The 21345-nt window shown below is 42.9% G+C and overlaps 1 protein-coding gene across 2 annotated transcripts in view; it reads left to right on the top strand.

Moving 5' to 3' along the window:
• The window catches only part of LOC122126859 (minichromosome maintenance complex binding protein), a 36703-nt gene that overhangs the window by 7134 nt on the left and 8224 nt on the right, over positions 1-21345 (top strand). Inside the window, exons 2-13 of one of the 2 annotated variants that reach the window (XM_042701432.1) lie at positions 2605-2690; positions 3441-3581; positions 3674-3715; positions 6258-6359; positions 9579-9723; positions 11891-12042; positions 12564-12664; positions 14614-14786; positions 15104-15227; positions 16684-16801; positions 19219-19384; positions 20101-20234. In XM_042701432.1, coding sequence (XP_042557366.1) covers positions 2605-2690; positions 3441-3581; positions 3674-3715; positions 6258-6359; positions 9579-9723; positions 11891-12042; positions 12564-12664; positions 14614-14786; positions 15104-15227; positions 16684-16801; positions 19219-19384; positions 20101-20234 — 1484 coding nt within the window. Of the gene's footprint in view, positions 1-2604; positions 2691-3440; positions 3582-3673; positions 3716-6257; positions 6360-9578; positions 9724-11890; positions 12043-12563; positions 12665-14613; positions 14793-15103; positions 15228-16683; positions 16802-19218; positions 19385-20100; positions 20235-21345 lie in introns of both variants that reach the window. The other variant, XM_042701431.1, reaches the window with a different exon arrangement.

Below are 21345 nucleotides of genomic sequence, written 5' to 3'. Positions count from 1 at the left end.
AAGAGAGGAAAGATCTCAAGTCCATAATTTAAACTTCCATGTATGAAGTGAGAAATGAAGACTAAAACCGAATAGTAAAGATAGCAGAAATTAAGAAGTAAGGATGAAAACAAGTCAATTAAAGTTCTTTTCTTTTTCCTTCCCCTCTCCCTCCCTCCCCTTCACTCCTCCCCCCTATCTCCCCCCCTCCCTTTTTTGGTGTTACTGGGGATTTAACCCAGGGGCTTATGCATATAAAACATGCTTCTTCTTCTTTTTTTTTTTTTTTTTTTTACCATTGTTACATCCCTCATCTTTCCTTTTCAATATCAATAAAATTGATATAAGTCTAGCCAGACAGACAAAGGGAAAAAAGATAAAAGGAAGAAAAATTGCCATTATCAAGAAGGACAGCAGTGAGGTAATTCCAGGGTATATGGCACGAAAAGGCGAATGCGCACAAGTCACTGCTGTCAACAGCAATTGCAGCAAAGTGGCTTGGTCTCCAAGCGTCACTGTATTACTGTAACCTTCCTGTTTCTGCTATAACTGATTACAGTAAATTAAGACAGTGAATTTATTATTTTATAGTTCTGGAAACCAAAAATTTCACTGGGATAAAACTAGATGGCAGCAGGACTTGAATTCCTGTCTGCAGGCTTTAGGAGAGAGACTGTTTGTCTTTTTCTAGGGTTTGGACCCACCTCCATACCATTACTTGTGGCCCCTTTTCATCTTTAAGGCCAGCACATTGAGTTCCTTCATCTTGCTGTTCTTTTTTTCTTTCACCTTCCACATATAAGAACCTTGTAGCTGAGTGCCTGTGGCTCTCGCCTGTAATCCTAGCTACTCAGGAGGCTGAGATCTGAGGATTGGGGTTCAAAGCCAGCCCAGGCAGGAAAGGCCATGAAACTCTTATCTCCAATAAACCACCAGAAAACCAGAAGTGGCGCTGTAGAGCACTATCCTTGAGCTGAAGAGCTTGAGGGACAGTGCTTAGGCCCAGAGTTCAAGCCCCATGACTGACAAAGAAAAAAAAAGAACCCTGTAATTACATTGAATTTCCCTGTTTTAGGTAGCTGCTAGTGAATCTTAATTTGGTCTACATATTAATTCCCCTGTGCCATGTAAGCTGTAGTCAGGTTCTGGGTTTGCAGGCTGACTTCGAGGGCTCCTGGTGATGTGTGTGGCCTCACTGCCTTGCTCTTCCAGACACTTTGTCCTCCAAGTACTTGACCTTGTTGTGTCCCTCCTTGTTTTTGCGGTACCCTAGTGTTTGTACCCTCAGAGTCCTCTGCATCTGTATAACCTTAACATGCTTTGGTTCTTCACCTCTTCCAGAAGCTCTCTCCAAAGTGCTTTGAGTCATTCATTTTTCTTTTTTGCTTTTAGCTGTTCTGTCCATGGTTCCTTCCGCTCTAGATGCCCTTGTGGCACCTGGCATTAGGTTATTTCAAGCTACTTTTGTATAAGGATTAAGGCAACTTCTTTGACAGACCAATCAAACTAGTCGTTTGGGAAGTTTGGTTTTGTCTCATTACTCTGGTTTCTTGGAAGGCTGAATAAATAGCTTAGTTTTGTTTGGGTTAGGAGGAACTTCAGCATGGATAGCTCCATAAAGACTAGTCCCAGACTCAGTATCCTCCTGCTTCAGCCCCTGAGTCCTGGGATTAGAGGTGTGTGCTTTCATACCTGGCCTTGTTTTTTATTTAAAGGGTTTGTATTGTGAAATATCAATGCCATATCCCCAGAACTGCAAAAGAGGAAAACTAAATCACTTAAAGGTAAAAGGAGTTTGAGGAGCCTCTCAGATTAAAAAGACTTGATAACTAGATGCAATATATGATCCTAAACTGGACCTGAACTGTCTGTGGCTCATGCCTTAAATCCTGGTAACTCAAGAGACTGAGATCTTAGAACTGAGGTTCAAAGCCAGCCCAGCAGAAATGCCAGGCTGGGGATGTGGTTCAAGTGGTAGAGTGCCAGATGGGAGCAAAAAAGGTGAAAAGATAGAGCTTGGTGAGGCCCTGATGAATTTAAGCCCCAGAACAGCAAAAGAAAAAGGGGGGGGGGGAATTAAGTCTAATGACCAATTGGAATACAAATAGTAGATGGAAATACTGTAAGTATTACATCCGTCTTGCATTTCCTGAGCTTGATTAATAATTTTGTGGCTATAGAAGATAGTCTTAAGAGACACACAGTGAATAATGTAGAGGTAAAAATACGTGATACATGTAACTTAGATAAATGCAAGAGAGGACAAATGATAGCAAACAGAGCAAGGACACATGTGCTCTGAGCTCTTCATTTCAACGCTGCTGTTGGTTTGTTTTTGATCGACATAGGTAGTTAATGAAGGGAGGGCTCTTGTAAGCTCTTGCTGACCCAGGAGGCCAGCCTCATCCTCTGCAGCTGTTGGCAACTGAGTCTGCAGTGCCCAGCGCTCGGTGGGGTGGCGTCTCTGGTATTTGATGAGGGCCGCAGACACTGAAATGAATGTCTTTACCACAGTAGCAAATTCCAGTTCTGCTTTAACTGAGTAAGCTAATGAGTGACTTACCAGGACCTAGTGTGTTATTATACATTGTACCTTTACCTTTGAAAACTATATTTCTCTTTCAGCCCAAAATGGAGTTAATCCTGACTGGGAAAAGAAAGTTATTGAATACTTTAAGGAAAAGCTGAAGGAAAATAATGCTCCTAAATGGGTATGTGTTTAGCTATTTTAAGGGAAGAGGGTTGGGCTGGCTACAGTTTTTCACAATAGAGCAGTATTCCACATGCAATTTTAAAGTATAGTTGAATGCATACTTCTGCCCTTAAGTACATGTTTTAAAATGTTTTGATCTCACAAGTTGACAAAATTAAATGCTTCCATCTTTGCCTCTAGGTGGCAGTAACTGACTGTTACTTGCTAGGAAACTGGCTGTCAGAGCATCCATGGCCTTTGTTTCATTACCTTCATTTTAAAAGAACTATGATGAATGAGTTTTAAGAGGGACTCATCAACGTAAATGCATTTCTGCTCATTGAAAAGGATTCAAAGCAGAGCATCCTTTTACATTATGGTCATGTGTTCTCCATCACGTAGACCTATTCAGAGGGAACTTCTTTTGTCCAGCAGTTATGTTATATTGGCCTCTAAGAGCATTTGACTTTGTAATAGACCTAGATTTTGAGTGTGTATGGTGACAGTTTGTGTCTTGAGAGTGGGAGGAGTTGTTTGCATGGATGCACAAGTGCTTGAGATTTTTTTTTTAATTTATTTTATTTTATTTGTGAACATACTGTACAGAGGGGTTACAATTACATGGGCAGGATAATGCGTACATTTCTTACCAAGCATTGCAGCCTCCTCCTTTGTTTACCCTTCACATCCCTTCCCAGCCTCCCCCTTCCCCCCGCCAAGTGCTTGAGATTTTATAGACAGGATATTTTATTATCTGTTTTCTTTAAAGGTACCATCATTGAATGAAGTTCCCCTTCATTATTTGAAACCTAATAGTTTTGTAAAATTTCGCTGCATGATCCAGGATATGTTTGACCCTGAATTTTACATGGGAGTTTATGAAACGGTTAACCAGAACACAAAAGCACGAGTATGTATTGATTTTTCTGTGGTACTTTCTCTTTATTAGTATGGTATTGATTATACTGATGTAATGATGTTATTTTTTGTTTTGGATCAAAGGTTCTTCATTTTGGAAAATACAGAGATGTAGCAGAGTGTGGGGTATGTATCTTAAGAGTATTTCTGTTGTGGTTTTCATATTGTCTTTTAAAGATCTATTATACCCTGGCTACCAGTGGCTCTTGCCTGTAAATTCTAGCTACTCTGGAGGCTGAGATCTGAGGACTTTGGTTCTAAGCCAGCCCAGGTAGACAAATCCAAGAGACTCTTATTCTCCCATTAACCAGCAAAAAGTCAAAAGTGGAAATATGGCTCAAGTGGAATAGTGCCAGCCTCGAACAAAAAAGCTAGGCAAGAGTGTTCAAACCCCAGTAACTAGCACCAATGAAAAAGGAGAAAAAAATGTATTAGAACAGGGATAAGGTATGTCTAGGCCTCAGGCTGTATGAAGTCCTTAAAATCATTTGATATACAAAGGGACAGACAAGCCGGGCGCTGGTGGCTCACGCCTGTCATCCTAGCTACTCAGGAGGCTGAGATCTGAGGATCGCGGTTCAAAGCCAGCCCAGGCAGGAGAGACCTTGAGACTCCTATCTCCAATAAACTACCAGAAAACCAGAAATGGCGCTGTAGCTCAAGAGGTAGAGCGCTTGCCTTGAGCTGAAGAGCTGAGCGACAGCTCCCAGGCCCAGAGTTCAAGCACCACGACCGACCAAAAAAAAAAAAAACAAAGGGACAGACATGCAACGCTTCTTGTCAGCTTCCTAGGATTATCTGCCCATATTCATAATTTTGTAAGGGCCATAATGATGTTATAAATATCTAAATGGCCCTTGCACAAAAAAGATTTCCCACCTCTGTTAGAGGTAAATATTATAAATAACAAAATTCTTTTCTCGTACCTATTTTGTTAAAAAAATTATATAAATTATATAACTATAATATATAAATATATTACATATATAATTATAATTTATAAATTGTTTTAAGTGAAAGTAATAACTTAGGCCTAGCAGATGCTCAGAAATTAAATAAACTTGCCTTGCGCCGGTGGCTCACGCCACTGGAGGCTGAGATCTGAAGATCTAAAGATCATGGTTCAAGCCAATCCAGGCAGGAAAGTTCACAAGACTCAGTGGAACTGTGGGTTAAGTGTAGAGCACTAGCCTTGAGCACCAAAGCTCAGAGACAGCACCCAAGCCTGAGTTCAAGTCCCAAGGCTTGATACCAAAAAGAAAATAATAATAATTAAATCCTGCTTTTTCTATTTCTTTTGAGGGTATGGGTGATTGAATCCATGTTCTCACACATGCTAAGCATATGTTCTACCATTAAGCCAAACTTTTACTTTAAAATACACACACACAATTTCTAACCACCTTTTTTGGTGGTGAAAAGAAATAATAGAAGAAACTCTTACAAAAGCAGTGGGAGAAAAAAGCGGAGTGGGCATATAAAGGTATCCATGAGAATAGTCCCAAGCTAGGAACTTACTAGACAAACAGGTATGGAGGAACTACAGGAATCTGTGTCTTATTTGTCCTAGTGTTGATTTTCTGATAGCAGAACAGGCAACACAGTTAAGTTGAATTTCAGTCTTACACGTGCTCAGTGTGTTGATGCTGCAGCTGGGTATGCTTCCAAGTTACTTCAAGTTTAATAGAATGATTACCATGTCAAAATAAATTGATTAACCAAAATTCTCCCCATTACTTGCCCCTTATGTTTTTCATGTGTTTTCCATGGAAACACAGACCCTAACTGTTGACTGTTGAATGAAAGCAAGGATCTCTGTCAGGGCTGACTAGGCAGGGGTTCAGGTAAAACCTCAGTAGAAGGGAGATCTCCCTGGAATGACCTATGTTCTGACTCTAATTCTCTATAGTCAGGGGTTTGGGGTGTGAGTGTGTGCATGCATTACGTGTACATGCTAGGGGTCAAGCATAGGGCTTTAATGCATGCTAGGCAAGTGCTCTGTCACTGACGTACATCCCAACATCCGATTGAGTTTTATAACCTAGAATCCACTGTATTAAGGATTTGAGAGAGGTAGTATTTTGATTATTGCATTTGAAATAATTAAGTCAATTTTCCTTTCAAAAACATCACGTTGAGAAGCCAGGCCTGGTGTACATACTGTTACCACACTGAGCACTCTGAAGAGTGACACAGGGCATCATGAGTTTCAGGGCAGCCTGGACTACATAGTAAGACCCTGTCCCAAAACAAAATGAAGCAAAGTAAGTGGTAGCTTGAAATTAGTTGCTAGTTAGTTAATGTGTGTGTGTGTGTGTGTGTGTGTGTGTGTGTGTGTGTGTGTGCGCACACTCACATGCATGATAGTGCTGGAACTTGAATTCATGGCCTTGTGCGCTTAACTTTTTCACTTGAGGTACTCTACCACTTCTAATTCCAAGTTTTTGCTGATTGTTTGGAGAATAAGTGTCTCAGATTTCTCTGCCTGAGCTAATTTTGAACCACAATCCTCAGGAATGAGGTACTGGCTCCCAGTTTAAATTAACTTTACAATTTATGTATTTACTATGGTTTACAATTTATATAATTTTATAAGTAACAAAATTTAGTTGATCTTTTTAAACTTGTTTTTCTCAAGAATTTAAAAATACCTCTGTGTATGTCACAGCCTCAACAAGAACTTGATTTAAACTCTCCAAGATCTACCACATTGGAAAGACAGACTTTCTACTGTGTTCCAGTGCCTGGGGAGTCTACGTGGGTAAAAGAAATATCCTTTATCTGAACCTTACTATGTGTTGAATGGCTCCTAATTTTTTTGAGTTAAAAAGACTGTGATTAAGTTTTCGAGGTTTTCATCTTTTTACCCTAGTAACATTAGCTGGGAAACTTTTCCACTTTGTTTACAAAATGTGACTTTATTTTAATACAAATGCCAAATTTTATGGTATGTTCCTGTGATGAAATATTGTTAAAAAAAAAATTGAAGTAGCTGGGTACTGGTGGCTCATGCCTGTAATCGTAGCTACTCGGGAGGCTAAGATATGATGGTCATGCTCCAAAGCCAGCCCAGCTAGGACAGTCCATGAGACTCTTATCCAATTAATTACCAGAAAACTGGAAATGGAGCTGTGGCTCAAAGTGGTAGAGTGCTAGGCTTGAGCAGAAAATCTCAGGGACAATGTCCAGGCCCTCAACTGACCAAAAAAAAGAAAGAAAGAAAAGATTAGGTATAAATAAATAGGGAGGACTGGGAAGGTGGCTCCATGGTAGAGTGCTTGCTTGCCTTGCATGCCTGAGGCCCTGGGTTCAATTGTCAGCACCACATAAGCAGAAAAAGCGGAAGTGGCACTGTGGCTCAAGTGGTAGAGCGCTAAACTTGAGCTGAAGAGCTGAGGGACAGGACAGTGCCCAGGCCCCAGAGTTCAAGCCCCATGACTGATAAAAATAAATGAATAAGGGCTGAAGGATTATTATGATAAGGTAAAAAAATTTCACATTAAAAATTTTTGCAGTGTTAGAGATGAACCCAAGACCTTTTACATGCCAGGCAAGCATTCTACCATTGAACTAATAATTGTAGCCTTTCCAATTGTTCTTCTGGTGTTACTGGGCTTTGAACTCATGATTTCTAGGTTGCTATGCAAGCATTATGCCAGACCCACACTTCTAGCCATGTTTTTTGCTGGGTATTTTTAAGATAGGGTGTCTCTTCCTGCTTTTTTCTGGGTATTTTTAAGATAGGGTGTCTCTTCCTGCCTGGGCTCCCCTAGACCCAGTCTACCTATTTTCAGCTTCCTGACGTTGGCCGGGTGACAGTTGCACCCCTGTGATATTAAAGGAAAACAGCATGTTGGTTTGTTACAAAGGAGCCTGGAACTGTGAGTCTTGGGGGTTTTGTTGTTTGTTGTGTTTTTGCAGCTAAAGAGCTGATTAGTAACAAAGCAGGAGCCCACTGGAGGGGTGAGGTGGTGGTCTGGGTAAGGACTGACTGTCATAGTCTCCTTATTAACATTTTTGGTTAGTATCTCTTTCGTGTACACTGATCCTTCAGTGGCTAGGATGAAGGCATGGATACCTGCATAGCCAGTATCCCAGTCCGGGCAAAGAGCCTGTGGCCAGAAATTCCTCTGTGCCTCTAATTATCATATACTTCTCTCCCTTGCAGCTATGTTATGACACCCACGCCTTCCCTTGCCTTAAGTATTTTCTTTTTTTCTTATTTTTGGGGGTCTCCAGTTCTCTGTGTCTGGTTATTTTTTTAACATATACTCAAGAATCATCCATGCTGTGTGTGTGTATCGGTAGTTCATTCCTTTTAATACTTAGCCTACAGTCTCCAGTTGAGTGTTCATAGATTATTTTTATTTGAGCCTGTCAATTTTCTTTGTGAGATTTTTAACTACTAACTCGGAAATTTGTTTTGTTTTTTTAAACTGTTCCAGGGACTTGATCACAGGGGCTGGGCCTGTCCCTGAGGTTTTGTTGTTTTTATTTTCACTCCAGGCTAGTGCTCTACCATTTTGAGCCATAGCTCCACTTCTGGCTTTTTTTGGTAGTTAGTTAGGGATCAGAGTTACACAGACTTTCCTTCCCTGCTTTGAGTGTGGATTCCACATCTCCGCCTCCTGAGTAGTTAGGATTATATGGTATGAGCCACCAGTGCCAAGCTCAGAGGCACAATTTTCTGTTTCTTCAACTTGAGCTTGTTGGTTAGACCAGCCACTTACAATTCTGTGCTGTTGTAGTACCTCACTAAAACTATCACAGAGCTTAAGATCATGTTGTTCTGAGCACCCTCCAGAAACTCTTATCTCACAAAAGCAAGGGCCATCCAGCTGCTGCAGCAGCAGCTAGTCTTCCTTGGGGCTCCAGTAAGCTCGGCTTTACCTGCAGTGAGGTACACCGGGTAGCGCCTGCAGTGGCTGCATCAGCCCAGGTTGCCAGGGCACAGCCACAGGGGAGCTAACTGCAGGTTCAGAGGCTGTTGCTGACACTGAGCCTTGGGCACAGCTCTTTATGCAAGGGGCCCAGTCGGCTGGCAGGGCCATGCGGGAAGTTTGGCTACAGATCCTACACAGCGTCCCAAGCAGGAGGTGCTTGAAAATACAGTGAACTGAGGTCTTCAACTTTGTTAGGCAAGCGTCCGACCACTTGTATCATGTCCTCAGTCCTTGTCGCTTTTGTTACTTTTAAAATAAGAGTCATGTGTTTTTGCCAGGGTTCCCCCCATGTAGCTGGAATAACGAGCATGTGCCGCCACACCCAGTCAGAACCAGTAGAGTGCTGCATGTATTCCTCACAGAAGGTACTCGATGACTTTGATCCTGACAAGACATGTTTGCGGGATTTGTTAAAGTGGGTGTAGAGTAGCCCTTGATCTACAAAACACAGTCCCTGCTCATGAGATATGCTATTTCTAGGTCCTACCTAAATGCCTGGGATATTTAGCAAGATCCATTTCTAGCCCTTGTCTCCATTTAACTCTGCCAACAGCTGCTGTTCTCTGCCAGGCGTTGGAGAATCTTGTCTTGAGTATTTGGCCAAAGACACAAATGCAACCTACACAGATTTCTGGGTCTTATACTTACAACTGCTTTTCTCCAGTATTTTCCTGCAAATTCCAGATGCTTCTACAGCCCTGAACTGTGTGCTGTGTTTGCTTAACTCAGCAAGAGCAATGCTTCCATTTCTCCTTGCTGCAGATTGCAAAAATGTCTCCACAGAGTGCTGGAAGGATGTGGAGTTTTCCTGGAGTCTCCTCACTTAAAGATTGTAACTTCATGCGTCCGTGTCTGGACGCTGCTTTGCTTACTTTTGGTTGTATTCAACCTGGTCAGAGGGCATACTCACATCCAAAACTGCAAGTTAACTTCCATTTAAGTATACTTGAGCTGAATTGCCAAACTAGTAATTTTCTTACTGCTATATGATTAGCATAATTTAGGGTACTCCTCAGTTCATGATAGTATTTTCTTAACTGTCTAACGCCTACGTCAATGCAAACCAAGCTCGGGTCAGTCCGTCAACCTCCTACACTCCGAGTCGTCACAAGAGGAGTTATGAAGATGATGAGGACATGGACCTCCAACCCAATAAGCAAAAAGAGCAGCACCCAGGTGTCAGGCAAGCAGGTAGTATGCGCCAGTGGCTTCCTGTAGCCTTCTCACGGGACATTGGTTTTCACTCTCGACTGTGGAACAGTGCAGTCCTAGATTTAGGAGCTGGTAACGATGTGATGACCTTTCCTTAAGTTTATGAGACTTAGAAACAGTTTGGACTGGGGCTAGGGGTATAGCTCACTGGAAAAGGGCTTGCCTACTAGGCGCAAGGCCCTGGGTTCAGGCCCCAGAACCACAAAAAACATGCAAAGAATGTAGAATCTCAAGTGCCTAGCTACAAAGTATTATCTGTTCATATTTTTTATCCCATCTCTTTAAATAATATAGAAGCATAGCACTTTACACTGAAGTGACTAATTATATCTGAAAACGTCCTTTACATTTTTAAGTCATGGTACCTTATAAGACTAAAAATATCAAGGAAAAACTCAGAATGGTAGTACACTAGATGGATTTTCAAAGATTTATTTATTAAAAAAACAATTGATTCTGATTAAAGCAAAAAGAAAAGTTGAAATTTTTTAAGAACCTAACAGAATTTCAGAATTGCCACGTCATTGATTTCAATCAATTGTTGGTTTGGTTTGGTTTTGTAGTACTGGGGTGTGAACTCCTGAGTTCACACTTGCTAGACAGGTGCTCTACCACTGGAATCATGCCTCTGGCCCTTGTTTTGAGATAGGATCATACTTGTTGCTGTGGCCTATGCCTGGACTGTGATCCTGCTTCACACTTCTTCCCGCAGCTGTGGTGACCAGCGCTCACCACCATGCCCCGCTTCTTCCATTGAAGTATGTTTATGAGTTTGGTTTGTTTTTTGCCTGGACTAGTCTGGAACCTTCACCTCCTGAAATCAGCCTCCCATGTAGCCTCCCATGACGGCTCATGCCTGTAATTACAGCTTTGTGTGTGTGTATGAGAGAGAGAGAGACAGACAGACAGTCCTGAGGCTTGAACTCAGCATGGGAGCTGTCCCTAGGGTTTTATGCTCAAGCCCTAGACCTCTTGAGCCACAGTTCCTTTTCCCACTTTCTGGTGATTCGTTGGAGATAAATGTCTCACGGACTTTCCTGCCTGGGCTGGCTCTGAAACACAATCCAGATGTTGGCCTTCTGAGTAGCAAGAACTATAGGGGTAAGCCACTCAACACCTGGCACAATCACAGCTTTTTTGAGAGGTGAATTTCCTCATGTTAGTAGGTGGATAAATTTGTCTTTCTCTTTATGTGCTGGTTACATCCCCCCCTTTTTGGGGGGGGACGGACAGTGGTCAGTCATGGGGCTTGAACTCAGGGTCTGGATGCTGTCCCTGAGCTCTTCTGGTTTTTGAATGGTTTATTGGAAATAAAAGTCATGGATTTTCCTGCCTGGCCTAGCTTTGAACCACTATCGGATTACAGGCATGAGCACCAGCACCTAGCTGGTCATATCCCTTTATACTTCTTGTTCAGCATGATTCCCTTGACATCCATTCATCCACCCACAGTGCCACACGATGTTAGTAATTTTCTTATTATTGCTGAGTAGGACTCAACGGTAAGGCAGGCTGCATTTTGATCCTAATTAGTTATTAGTTTAGAATTGTAACTACTTCAGGATAGACACTGTTCTTTAACTATCTGTATCTTCCCAGTACTCAGTATGATTCCACACCATGGATTTTAATGAACATTTGGTAAATGAAGTTATTGCTATGTGGCTTCATCATTCTTTAAAGTGCACAAAAAGTACAGTCTGCCCAAAGTGTTCTGTCAGTAGAGCACAGATATGTTAGGTCAAAGATGTCAGAGTAAGCATGTTTAATATTAACTTTTAATAGTACCTGCATAAGATTTGATGGCTGTAATTTGTTGCTGTTTTATAGTAGGAAATGAATGCAAAATTTCAGGTCTGCATTTATCTTTGTTGTGAAATAGGCCCAACGAAGGTAGTAGTGTGTTATTAAAACCATAACAAACTGAACTTTCAGAGCTCAAAACATCATTTGTACCAAACTTTGGGATATATATTTCCTCTAGGAGGCATTAGAAATGGCTAAGTGTAGAGCTAGAGGCATGGCTCAAGTGGTAGAGCCCCTGCCTTGCAAGCCAAGACCAGGACTTCAAACCCCACTACTGCCCCCACCCCCTCCAAAAAAAGAAAAGGAACTTACAAAATGTGATGCTGTCCTTTGAATTTAGGGAGTGTTGGTGGTCTTCAGTGGTGTGGAGAGCCAAAACGTTTAGAAACTGAAGCATCTGCTGGCCAACAGCTGAACTCCTTAAACCTCTCTTCTCCTTTTGATCTGAATTTTCCACTGCCAGGAGAGAAGGGTCCCGCTTGCCTGGTGAAGGTAATAAATCCTTTCATTGTCCTCACATTGAAAGATGCAGTATTAGCTTCAAAACTTAAGTGGGAAACAGTATTTGTATGCGTTCATCTTTGCTATTATAACAAATCACTACAAATTTAGAGGCCTGTGTCAATAAGGCTTTGAGTCAGAAGTCTGGTGTGAGTGTCACTGAGGTAAAATCAGTGGGAAGAAGGCTGTGCTGTCTTTGTGGTGGCTCCAAAGGCGGATTGGGAAAGTATTGTTTCACCTTGTCCAGCCTACTACGTCCTACTTGCAGATGAATAGAAAGAGCTTAAGTATTAAAGTCTTTCCACTAATTAAACGTTATTACCTCTCTTGGTCTCAGTCTATGAAATGTAGTTACTTACTTTACTGTTCATTTCTTTTTTTTTTTTTTTTTTTACTGTTCATTTCTTGATCTAAAGTTCTAAGATACTATTACTATAACTTTAAGACTTAATTTCTTGTTTGGGTTTTTTTTCATGTCAGTACTAATGTGATTTTGTGTCTATGCTTGTTAGGTCTATGAAGATTGGGATTGTTTCAAAGTAAATGATGTTCTTGAATTATATGGCATATTGTCCGTAGATCCAGTGCTAAGTATACTGAACAATGATGAAAGGTGAGTTCATTCGGTCTCTTCCCCTTCAGTAGTGCGGTTTGAACTTAGTGCCTTGAATTTACTTGTCTGGTACTCTACAATTTGAGCCATACCTCTAGCCCAGATTTTTGCTTGCTATTTTGGAAATGGAGTCCTGAAGAATCTTCTGCCCATGCTGGCTTTGAACCTTGATCTTCTGGATCTCAACCTCCTGGGAAGCTAGTATTACAAGTATGAACTCCTGGTACCTGGCTTTGGTCACTTTTTATTTAATTTTACACTTTCAGAAAAGTGTCAGGATAGTTATAAAGAGCTCCTTTCCCTTTCATCAGATTTTTCAATTGTTACTACTCTTGCCAGTGTGCTTTGTTATTCACTTACCCTGTTTATGTACACCCAAAATCTATCCCTGGTGCTTACTATCTCCTTTAGACTTGTCTTACTATGTAGCTGAGGCTGGCCTCAACCCTGTGATCCTGCTGCTTCAACCTCCTGAGTGCTGGAATTACAGGGAGCACCACTATATTCAGCTCTTACACACACTTCTCCAAAACACTTGACAGTTACTGAAATACCAAACCCTTTTATCCCTCAGTACTTGAACTAATGTTTCCTGAGAACAGAGATTTTCATATGTAATCAGAACACAAGTATCTAAGTTAGGATATTTCCCATACGTACATGGTACACTCATCCTACACCGTTCTTGAGTTCACTAATTGTCTCAGTCATGTTCTTTGCTGTATTTACTATCTTGATCCAGGATCCGTGTGGCTCGTTGCACTGAAGTGAAGCTGACCTCAGCCTTTCTTTGGCCTTCATGGTTTTGATATTATTGCTATTATTTCTTTTTTCCTCTTCCCTTCATCTTTCTCCTGCTCCTTCCTTCTTCCTCTTTCCTCCTTTTTTCTTTCCTCTTTCTCTTTTCTTGTTATTTTCCTTTTTTCCTTCATTAATTTCAGGCTTAAATTTTCCCAGATTGAGCAAGTAAAAGACTTCTTTTTTTTTTTTTTTTGGTCAGTCATGGGGCTTGAACTCTGGGTCTGGGTGCTGTCCCTCAGCTCTTCAATTCCAGGTGAGCGCTCTACCACTTGAGCCACAGCGCCACTTCCGGTTTTTGAGTGGTTTATTGGAGATAAGAGTCTCATGGACTTTCCCTGCCCGGGCTGTCTTTGAACTTCAGATCCTCAGATCTCAGCCTCCTGAGTAGCCAGGATTACAGACGTGAGCCACCAGCGCCCAGTGTAAAAGACACTTTATAGATAGGTTCTATGTCCTGAGAAAAATGACCATGTCTTTTTTTTTTTTTTTGGTCATTGGAACTCTGGGCCTGGCGCTGTCCCTCAGCTCTTCAGCTCAAGGCGAGTGCTCTACCACTTGGGCCACAGCACCATTTCCAGCTTTTTTTCTGCTTATGTGGTGCTGAGGAATCAAACCCAGGGCCTCGTGCATGTAAGGCAAGCGCTCTACCACCGAGCCACCTTCCAGCCCTGACCATGTCATTTTATCATTTATGTTCTGGCACATTAAGCTATTTACACATTCCAGACTCCAATCACAATGGCAACTTCTCCTCCCTCCCCCCAAGGAGGAGGAATTCCATTCAGAAATCAAGACCCATAGACACACGTTGTATATATAAGAAATAACTGAGACAGTAAGCTTATAAATAAAACAATTTTTAGACTCGCAAGTTAGAGATTCTTTTTGATATCCATTGGTGCTTTTCTGTGGGCAGTGGAGAGGCAGTGCATCGCGTTGGGGGATGCGTGGCAGTGGAGCATGCTGCCACATGGCTCAGGCGTGAGCGAGAGGGCAAGGAAGAGCCGGCTCCCGTGGGCATCTGTGAGTGAGAATCTGCGAGCACAGATAGCTCCTCGCTTGACTTCTTCTAAGTTTGCTTTCAGCGACGCATATTATTTCACATCCTTGCTGTGGACATCTCACCCGGCGTGTGCGTCTCCCCACAGGGACGCCTCTGCACTGCCGGACCCCATGGAGTGCACCGACACAGCGCAGGAGCAGAGGGTCCACAGTCCTCCCGCTTCCTTGGTGCCAAGAATTCATGTAATTTTAGCCCAGAAACTGCAGCACATCAATCCATTGTTACCCACTTGCCTTAACAAAGAGGAGAGCAGAACCTGTAAGTGTAAGTGTTAACGTCTGCTGAGCCACAGACGAACCTCGTGTCCGGATCTGCCTGTGGCTGGCGCCCGTAGTGGCACCGAGGCGGCTCCTCATTTGTCAGAATTCAGTTGTGCAGTCTTTCTGTAGCTTTGCTTCATGTTCCTCTTCTGTTAATTCTCTTCATAGAAATAGCCCCACCCCCGTAAGAACCGACCTACGGGCTACCTTGGTTTTGCTTATGTGCGTCTTCTAAGTTCTTAGTAGTCGCACAGTTGTTTTCGCACCAGGGTGCTGGCACGTGCATTCAGAGTTGGTTCTCCCTTCCTCCTGCAGTCGTGTCAAGTTTCATGTCCGAGTTGTCCCCAGTCAGAGCAGAGCTGCTTGGGTTCCTCACACACGCGCTTTTGGGAGACAGTTTGGCTGCCGAGTACCTTATCCTACATCTCATCTCCACAGTGTAAGTGTTGGATTGCTTGTGGGAAATAAGGGAGTTTGCTGTGGTGTAGAAAGTGGGAAAGCAAAGGAAGATTGCTGGTGTCATATTTGTGTTCTAGTTTATCAGGATTCATCAAGTGGGTTTGTTGTTCACTGTAACAAGTATTAAACCAAATCACAAATATCCCCTCTCCACCTTTTCTCCATCTCACATAATGTACCTTCAGTAAATGTTTGAGCTAAAATAGGATAAACGACCTGACTGATGAGTAGAATGAGTTATTTTATCCTTTTTGCATTCTTCCCTTCCCCTACTTTTTGTGGAGCTGGGGATTGAACCAGGACCTTGCTCACTGCTCTGCAAATAGTGCTCAACCCCCTGAGCCACATCCCCAAATCAGTTTGCATTCTGATCTCTGTTTATGTATCCTATGGCTCTGCTTCTGAAAACACTCAATGAAGCGTGTCACATGCACATTTAATCTGTAGGTTAACATTAGCCCCTTACCCTGTGACTTCAGCATAGTTCTTTTGTTTTCTGACTTCAAAAGTAATGTGCTCTTTCCACAAGTCCCAAGAACACAGGAAGGAAACAGCAATTATCCTTGTAACCTCCTACAGAGAATCTTGGGTACCCTTGTACTTGTTCATGTTCTTTTATTTCCACGGCAATTCTCTGTATATTCATGTAGTATCAGCTATACTGTAAGCACAGAGCCATGTCTTTTAAGCATTTAATAGATACTAAACATTTGCCCATAATTCCTCATGAGCTTTTTGGTGGCAGCACATGGTTTCATTATACAGTCGTACCATATGTAGCCATTTCCATAAATACTAGTTCTTCCTAGTTCTTATATATAGTAAATACCATTGCAGCTATATTTATGTTATTTTTCCTTGGATGACGATCTGAGACAGTAGTATATCATAGTTAATACAGCCTTGAATCCAAGCTCTATCATTTTCCAGCTTATTGGATGGTGACAGGTTCAGCACCTCTCATTGAAAACCTGAAATTCTCTTAAATCTAAAGATTTTTTGATTGCCAACACACTGCTCAGTTTCAGACTGGATCACTACAGATTTTAGGTTTCAGATTAGGGCTGCTTACTGAGTAGTCTGCACTTTCCAGACCTGAACTACTCATGGTCTCCAGCACTTTGGGTAACTGTGACTCCAGTTATACTTAGCTCTTAGGCTCAGATTCCCAGCTGTGAAACAAAGTAATCAGGCCCCACCTCTGGATGTTTGGAGATTGACAAAGCACATGAATGTTCAGAAGAGTCCTGGCATGGGATCAGTACTGAAGAGAGAAGGGTTGGCTACTATTTTAACTGCTATTATTCTGGTAGATAAAATGACTAGCCCCAGAGGATTCTGCTACATTTTTTAATGACAGTATTCTATTTGCCTTTTGGTGGAAACCAGGAAATCACTTTAGGTTCTTATTTTTTATTTCTTTTTTTTCCCCCTAGATACACAAGAAGAGATGTTCTTCCACTAGGAAAATTTACAGTTAACTTGAGTGGTTGCCCACGGAATAGTACCTTCACAGAACACTTATATCGAATTATTCAACATCTTGTTCCAGCAGTAAGATGAATATAAATACATACTATAAACCTGAGTTCACAATGAATGCATCTAATTGTCTTCACCCAGCCCAAATACTTTGAGATTTGAATAGATTTCATTTATTGGGAAACCAAGCCTGTTGACTTATATAATTAAAAATGTATTCTTAGTCAGGCACTGGTGGCTCACATCTGTCAGGAGGCTGAAACCTGTAAGATTGTGGTTCAAAGCCAGCCAGAGCAGGAAAGTCTATGAGACTTTTATCTCCAATTATCCACCAGAAAACTGGAAGTGGAGCTGTGGCTCAAAGTGGTAGCTATAGCCTTAAGTACAAAAGCTCAGGGACAGCACCTAGACCTAAGTTCAAGCCCCACAACTGACCAAAAAAAAAAAAAAAAAAAAAGTATTCTTTCCTAAACACATCCCATTTGTTGCCTTAGCACCAATTTGTTATGTCTAACAGTTCACACAGTTGCAGTAACTCCCTTAAAACTGTACTTTTGAGCCTGTTTGTTCAATTTGGTGTCCTGTGTAGGCACTAAAAATCTTAAACCCAAACAAGCTGTAAATTGCAGTAGCCTGATTCTCTTAGCTGAGGTGATGAGCATCTCTGTCGCCACTACCCCAGCTTTGATTTCTGTTGCAGAGTTGAGCCCAGCTCATTTACAAAGGGCACCTGGAATGTAGTATTATGAGCAGGGAATCTTGGGACTAGGAGAATTGTTTGATAAGTTGAGTGACTGCAAACACTGATTACTTCTTCCTTTGGGAACTAAAGAGGTTGAGCCAATTATTGGAGGATCTCTGGGTATCAGTCCCCGCCCCGCCCCCCCACCCAGGCCACAGGAGAGTCCACACAGATAAGCCCTCTCAGGACTTACACCTGTTTTAATTCATTAATCTCCCATACTAGAAGTTACCATGGAGATACGTTGAATAAAATAAATCAGTTGCTGTAAGCCTTAAGTATTTTTAATAATGATAACTTGCCCCAAATTAAAAAACAAATGTAATGGTAAAAGTGGCATGGTTTTACATTGTTGCAAATCTCCTTAAGGTCTAGATTAATAGGAGTCCCCTAGATTTTCATGTCTATTTCCAGATTTGGTCTTGTTGTGATGTGACATTTTGATCAAGAGTAGTTGAAGTGTAGAATCTGAAAGCTGTGGTTTTGCTTTTTTTTCATTTCATGGACCCCATCAAAGGGTCTCAGCTCTTCCCTGGGTCTGTACCGACTTTTGTGAATTACTGAAGTAGTCAGATCCTTTGCCCTCACAGAGATAAAGCGCCAGGGAAGGGGTGGAGTCCTGGCAGTGAAGGGGCATGACCCGCAGGATGACGTGGTATCCCAGAAGGCCCAGTTCATGTGACCAGAGCTTGGGCAGCGGAAGGTGGGGTCAGAGGCCATAGAGGCCTTAGCTGCAAGCCAAGAGCGCTAACCCACAGGATAGGATCACATTTCCCCGGAGTAAGAGTTCTCTGAGGAAGGGATCTAAAAGTGACAGCCTGGAGCACGGTGACTCTCCATTACTTTCTGGGCTTTTTTATTTTCCCACCTCCCTCCGTTCTTGCATGTCACTCTTGTGTTTAAGTCTAGCTAGCTCTGTGAGCCTTGCACACTTCTACTGGAATGTCTCGTTTTCATAAAAGACTCAGTGCAAGTGACCTCCCTGTGCGTCTGTGGCAGAGCTGACCCGAGTCCCTGCGCTTCCTTCAGGGCTCAGATTTGTATCTGTAATGTCCCCTCCCCTGAAGTATGAAAATCTTCTAAATTTTGGAGATATGTCTTACCCCTTTGTCAACCGCTTTCCCCCTGCCCTTTCTGGGATGGAGCTCAGGGAGGAGAAGGCCTAGAGCAGGGTGGAGGGCCCAGGAGGGCGCAGTGGCCGTGGCGTGGCAGGTTCCCTGCCCTGATGGACTGGCGGCTCTGGTGACTGATCTGCAGCACTGAGTAGGCACGGTGCTCCCTGACTGTTCTTTCAGTACTTCATGCAAAACCCTCTGCAGTGGCAGGGATGAATGAGGATGGCTTTGATTCAGAGACTGTAGTGAAACATGACACCGTTGAGCCTTTCCATCTCAATGAAGAAAAGAACCATTTTATTTTCTGCTTTGCTGGCTTGTGTTAGGTTTAAAAAGTTAAACTTCTGGATACTTGGTATATATGTCAATTGGCTGCTACTCATTTCATTGGCAAAATAAAAGTCATTCTCTAGGAGGACTGTGACACATTAGTGTTGGGACAGCTCATAGATGACCGAGGCTGTAATGTGAATATAGTACCTTGCTCCTAAGAGTAGCAGAAACTGTCTCATTACTTAGAAATGTACAAAATCCTTTTTTTCCTATGTGAAACAAAGTGTTTGAACTCCAAATGTGTATTTTCTTAAAGCAGAAAACTTAGATCCTTGCTTATTAAAAATCTTCTCCTTTAGTCTTTTCGTCTCCAGATGACCATAGAGAACATGAACCATTTGAAATTCATTCCCCACAAAGACTATACAGCCAATCGCCTGGTCAGTGGCCTGCTGCAGCTGCCCAACAACACGTCCTTGGTCATCGATGAAACGCTTCTAGAACAGGGCCAGCTGGACACCCCAGGTGCGCATGTGGAGCCTGCCCCTGTCCTCAGGGCCCTCTGAAGCCAGATCTGCCAGTCACTGGTTAGAAGGGTATCGGTGGACAAAGACCAGTTCAACTTAACAAATACGCAAAAGTTTGGCCTATGCATTTGGCTAAAGCAGATAATACAAGCTGGCTGGGTGCACACCTGTGTGCTACCATGGTTTCGTGAGCACAGTAGCGCGCGGAGCATTGCAGGCTGAAGTGAGAGAAAGGTTTGCTTAGTTGCTTGTCACCTCAGAGCTTTCATCAAACACTTTCAGAATTCAGGGGGAAAAAACAATTTGATCGGTAAGGGGGGCTGAGTGGCCTGGTGGAGCATGTTCCTAACGTTATAAGGAAGCGGAGTTCTATATCCATGTTGAGACACTGAAGTAGACAAAATGATACTGTGGACTGGGTACTTTGAAGGCAAATGTGAATAGAAAATCAGTAAAACCAGCAACCTTCCGTGTTTAGAAGGAACCCTCTTGCATTGTCATAGCCTCTCACCACACTCTCTAGGTAGAAATTAGACTTTTGGGGCCCCATTTTGCATCTAGCAGCATGTCAGACTTCCAAGCACAGATTAGGGGAAGGTGTAGCTCTCCTCACACTGAATCAGTCAAGGCATAAGTGGCACCTTGTCATTGATGTCAGCAGAGCTGGTTGTTGGTGATGACTCAGTCAGTGAAATTGCATTCTTGCTTTCCCAGGTGTTCACAACGTTACTGCCCTGAGCAACCTGATCACGTGGCAGAAAGTGGATTATGACTTCAGTTACCACCAGATGGAGTTCCCCTGCAGCATCAATGTTCTCATCACCTCCGAGGGGCGGTCTCTGCTCCCGGTACGCTGCCTGTGCACAGAGAGAGAGAGAGAGAGTGTGTGTGTGTGGTTGTTTTTGTTTTGTTTTTGTAAGTCGTGGGACCTGAACTCTGGGCCTGGGCGTTGCCCCTCAGCTCTTCAGCTCAAGACTAGCGCTCTATCACTTGAGCCACAGCACTACTTCCAGCTTTTTCTGTTTATGTGGTGCTGAGGAATCGAACCCAGGACCTCATGCATGCAAGGCAAGCACTCTACCACTGAGCCACTTTCCCAGCCCTCGCTGTGTCAGTTTTAAGTGGAGGAGGTTGTGTCTGGAAAGATGGCCACATTTTGTGCTTATTATCCATAATTTGCCTGTAAGAAATTGTGGCTTAGCTGAGCCATAGCAGCACGTGCCTGCCGTCCCAGCTGCTGCAGAGGCTGTGGGGAAAGGCTGTGACTTCCAGCCCAGACTGAGCAATATAGAATGTGTCCATCTCACCAAGGAGAAAAACCAAACAACCACCTGAGAGCACAGGTAGCTTGTGAGAGAACATTTGCCTAGCAAGCTCGAGTCCCTAGGTTCAGTCCCCAGCACTGTAAAATTAAGGGTGGGAGGCGAGGTAAATAAATTGTGGCTGCTGATTACTAATAAGGGAAACAATGATCTCATTCCACCTTGAGCTGAAAACCTCTGTGAGGACCCAGGGCTGTTTGCAGCATTCCCCACAGAGGAGTGCAACAGCTGGATGCCGGATGGACACCCCGCTTGCCGTCCTTGCTGCTCTCCCTCTGAGCTGCCAGGCTTCGATCTCAGCCTCTTGAGTAACTACGATTACAGTGTGTGCTGCCTACTCTTGGGCTACCAGTGCCCGGTCTCTTTGCCAGTCTTAAGAGTTCCTTCAAAATAGTCTTTACTTTGTAATCAGCCTTATTGTTGTTAACATTATGAGAGAGAGAGAGAGAGAAGTGCTCTGGTCTTCAGGGTGGCTGATTAAGAGCTGATAATTCAAGCCACCCATGATGCTACATGTCTGTATTCCCAGATCTCAAACAGAGCCATGAGGATCTTGTTTTGAGGCCAGCCCAAGCAAAAAATTAGTGAGACCTCATTTCAGCCAGTAAGCTGGCCAGAGCTGGCCTGTAGTCCAGCT

The sequence above is a fragment of the Dipodomys spectabilis genome, unplaced genomic scaffold (genome assembly GCF_019054845.1).
Source record: "Dipodomys spectabilis isolate Male_0828 unplaced genomic scaffold, ASM1905484v1 ptg000289l, whole genome shotgun sequence".
Taxonomy (NCBI): domain Eukaryota; kingdom Metazoa; phylum Chordata; class Mammalia; order Rodentia; family Heteromyidae; genus Dipodomys; species Dipodomys spectabilis.
Note: the sequence above shows the minus strand (reverse complement) of the source record. Positions and strands in the feature narration are given on the sequence as shown.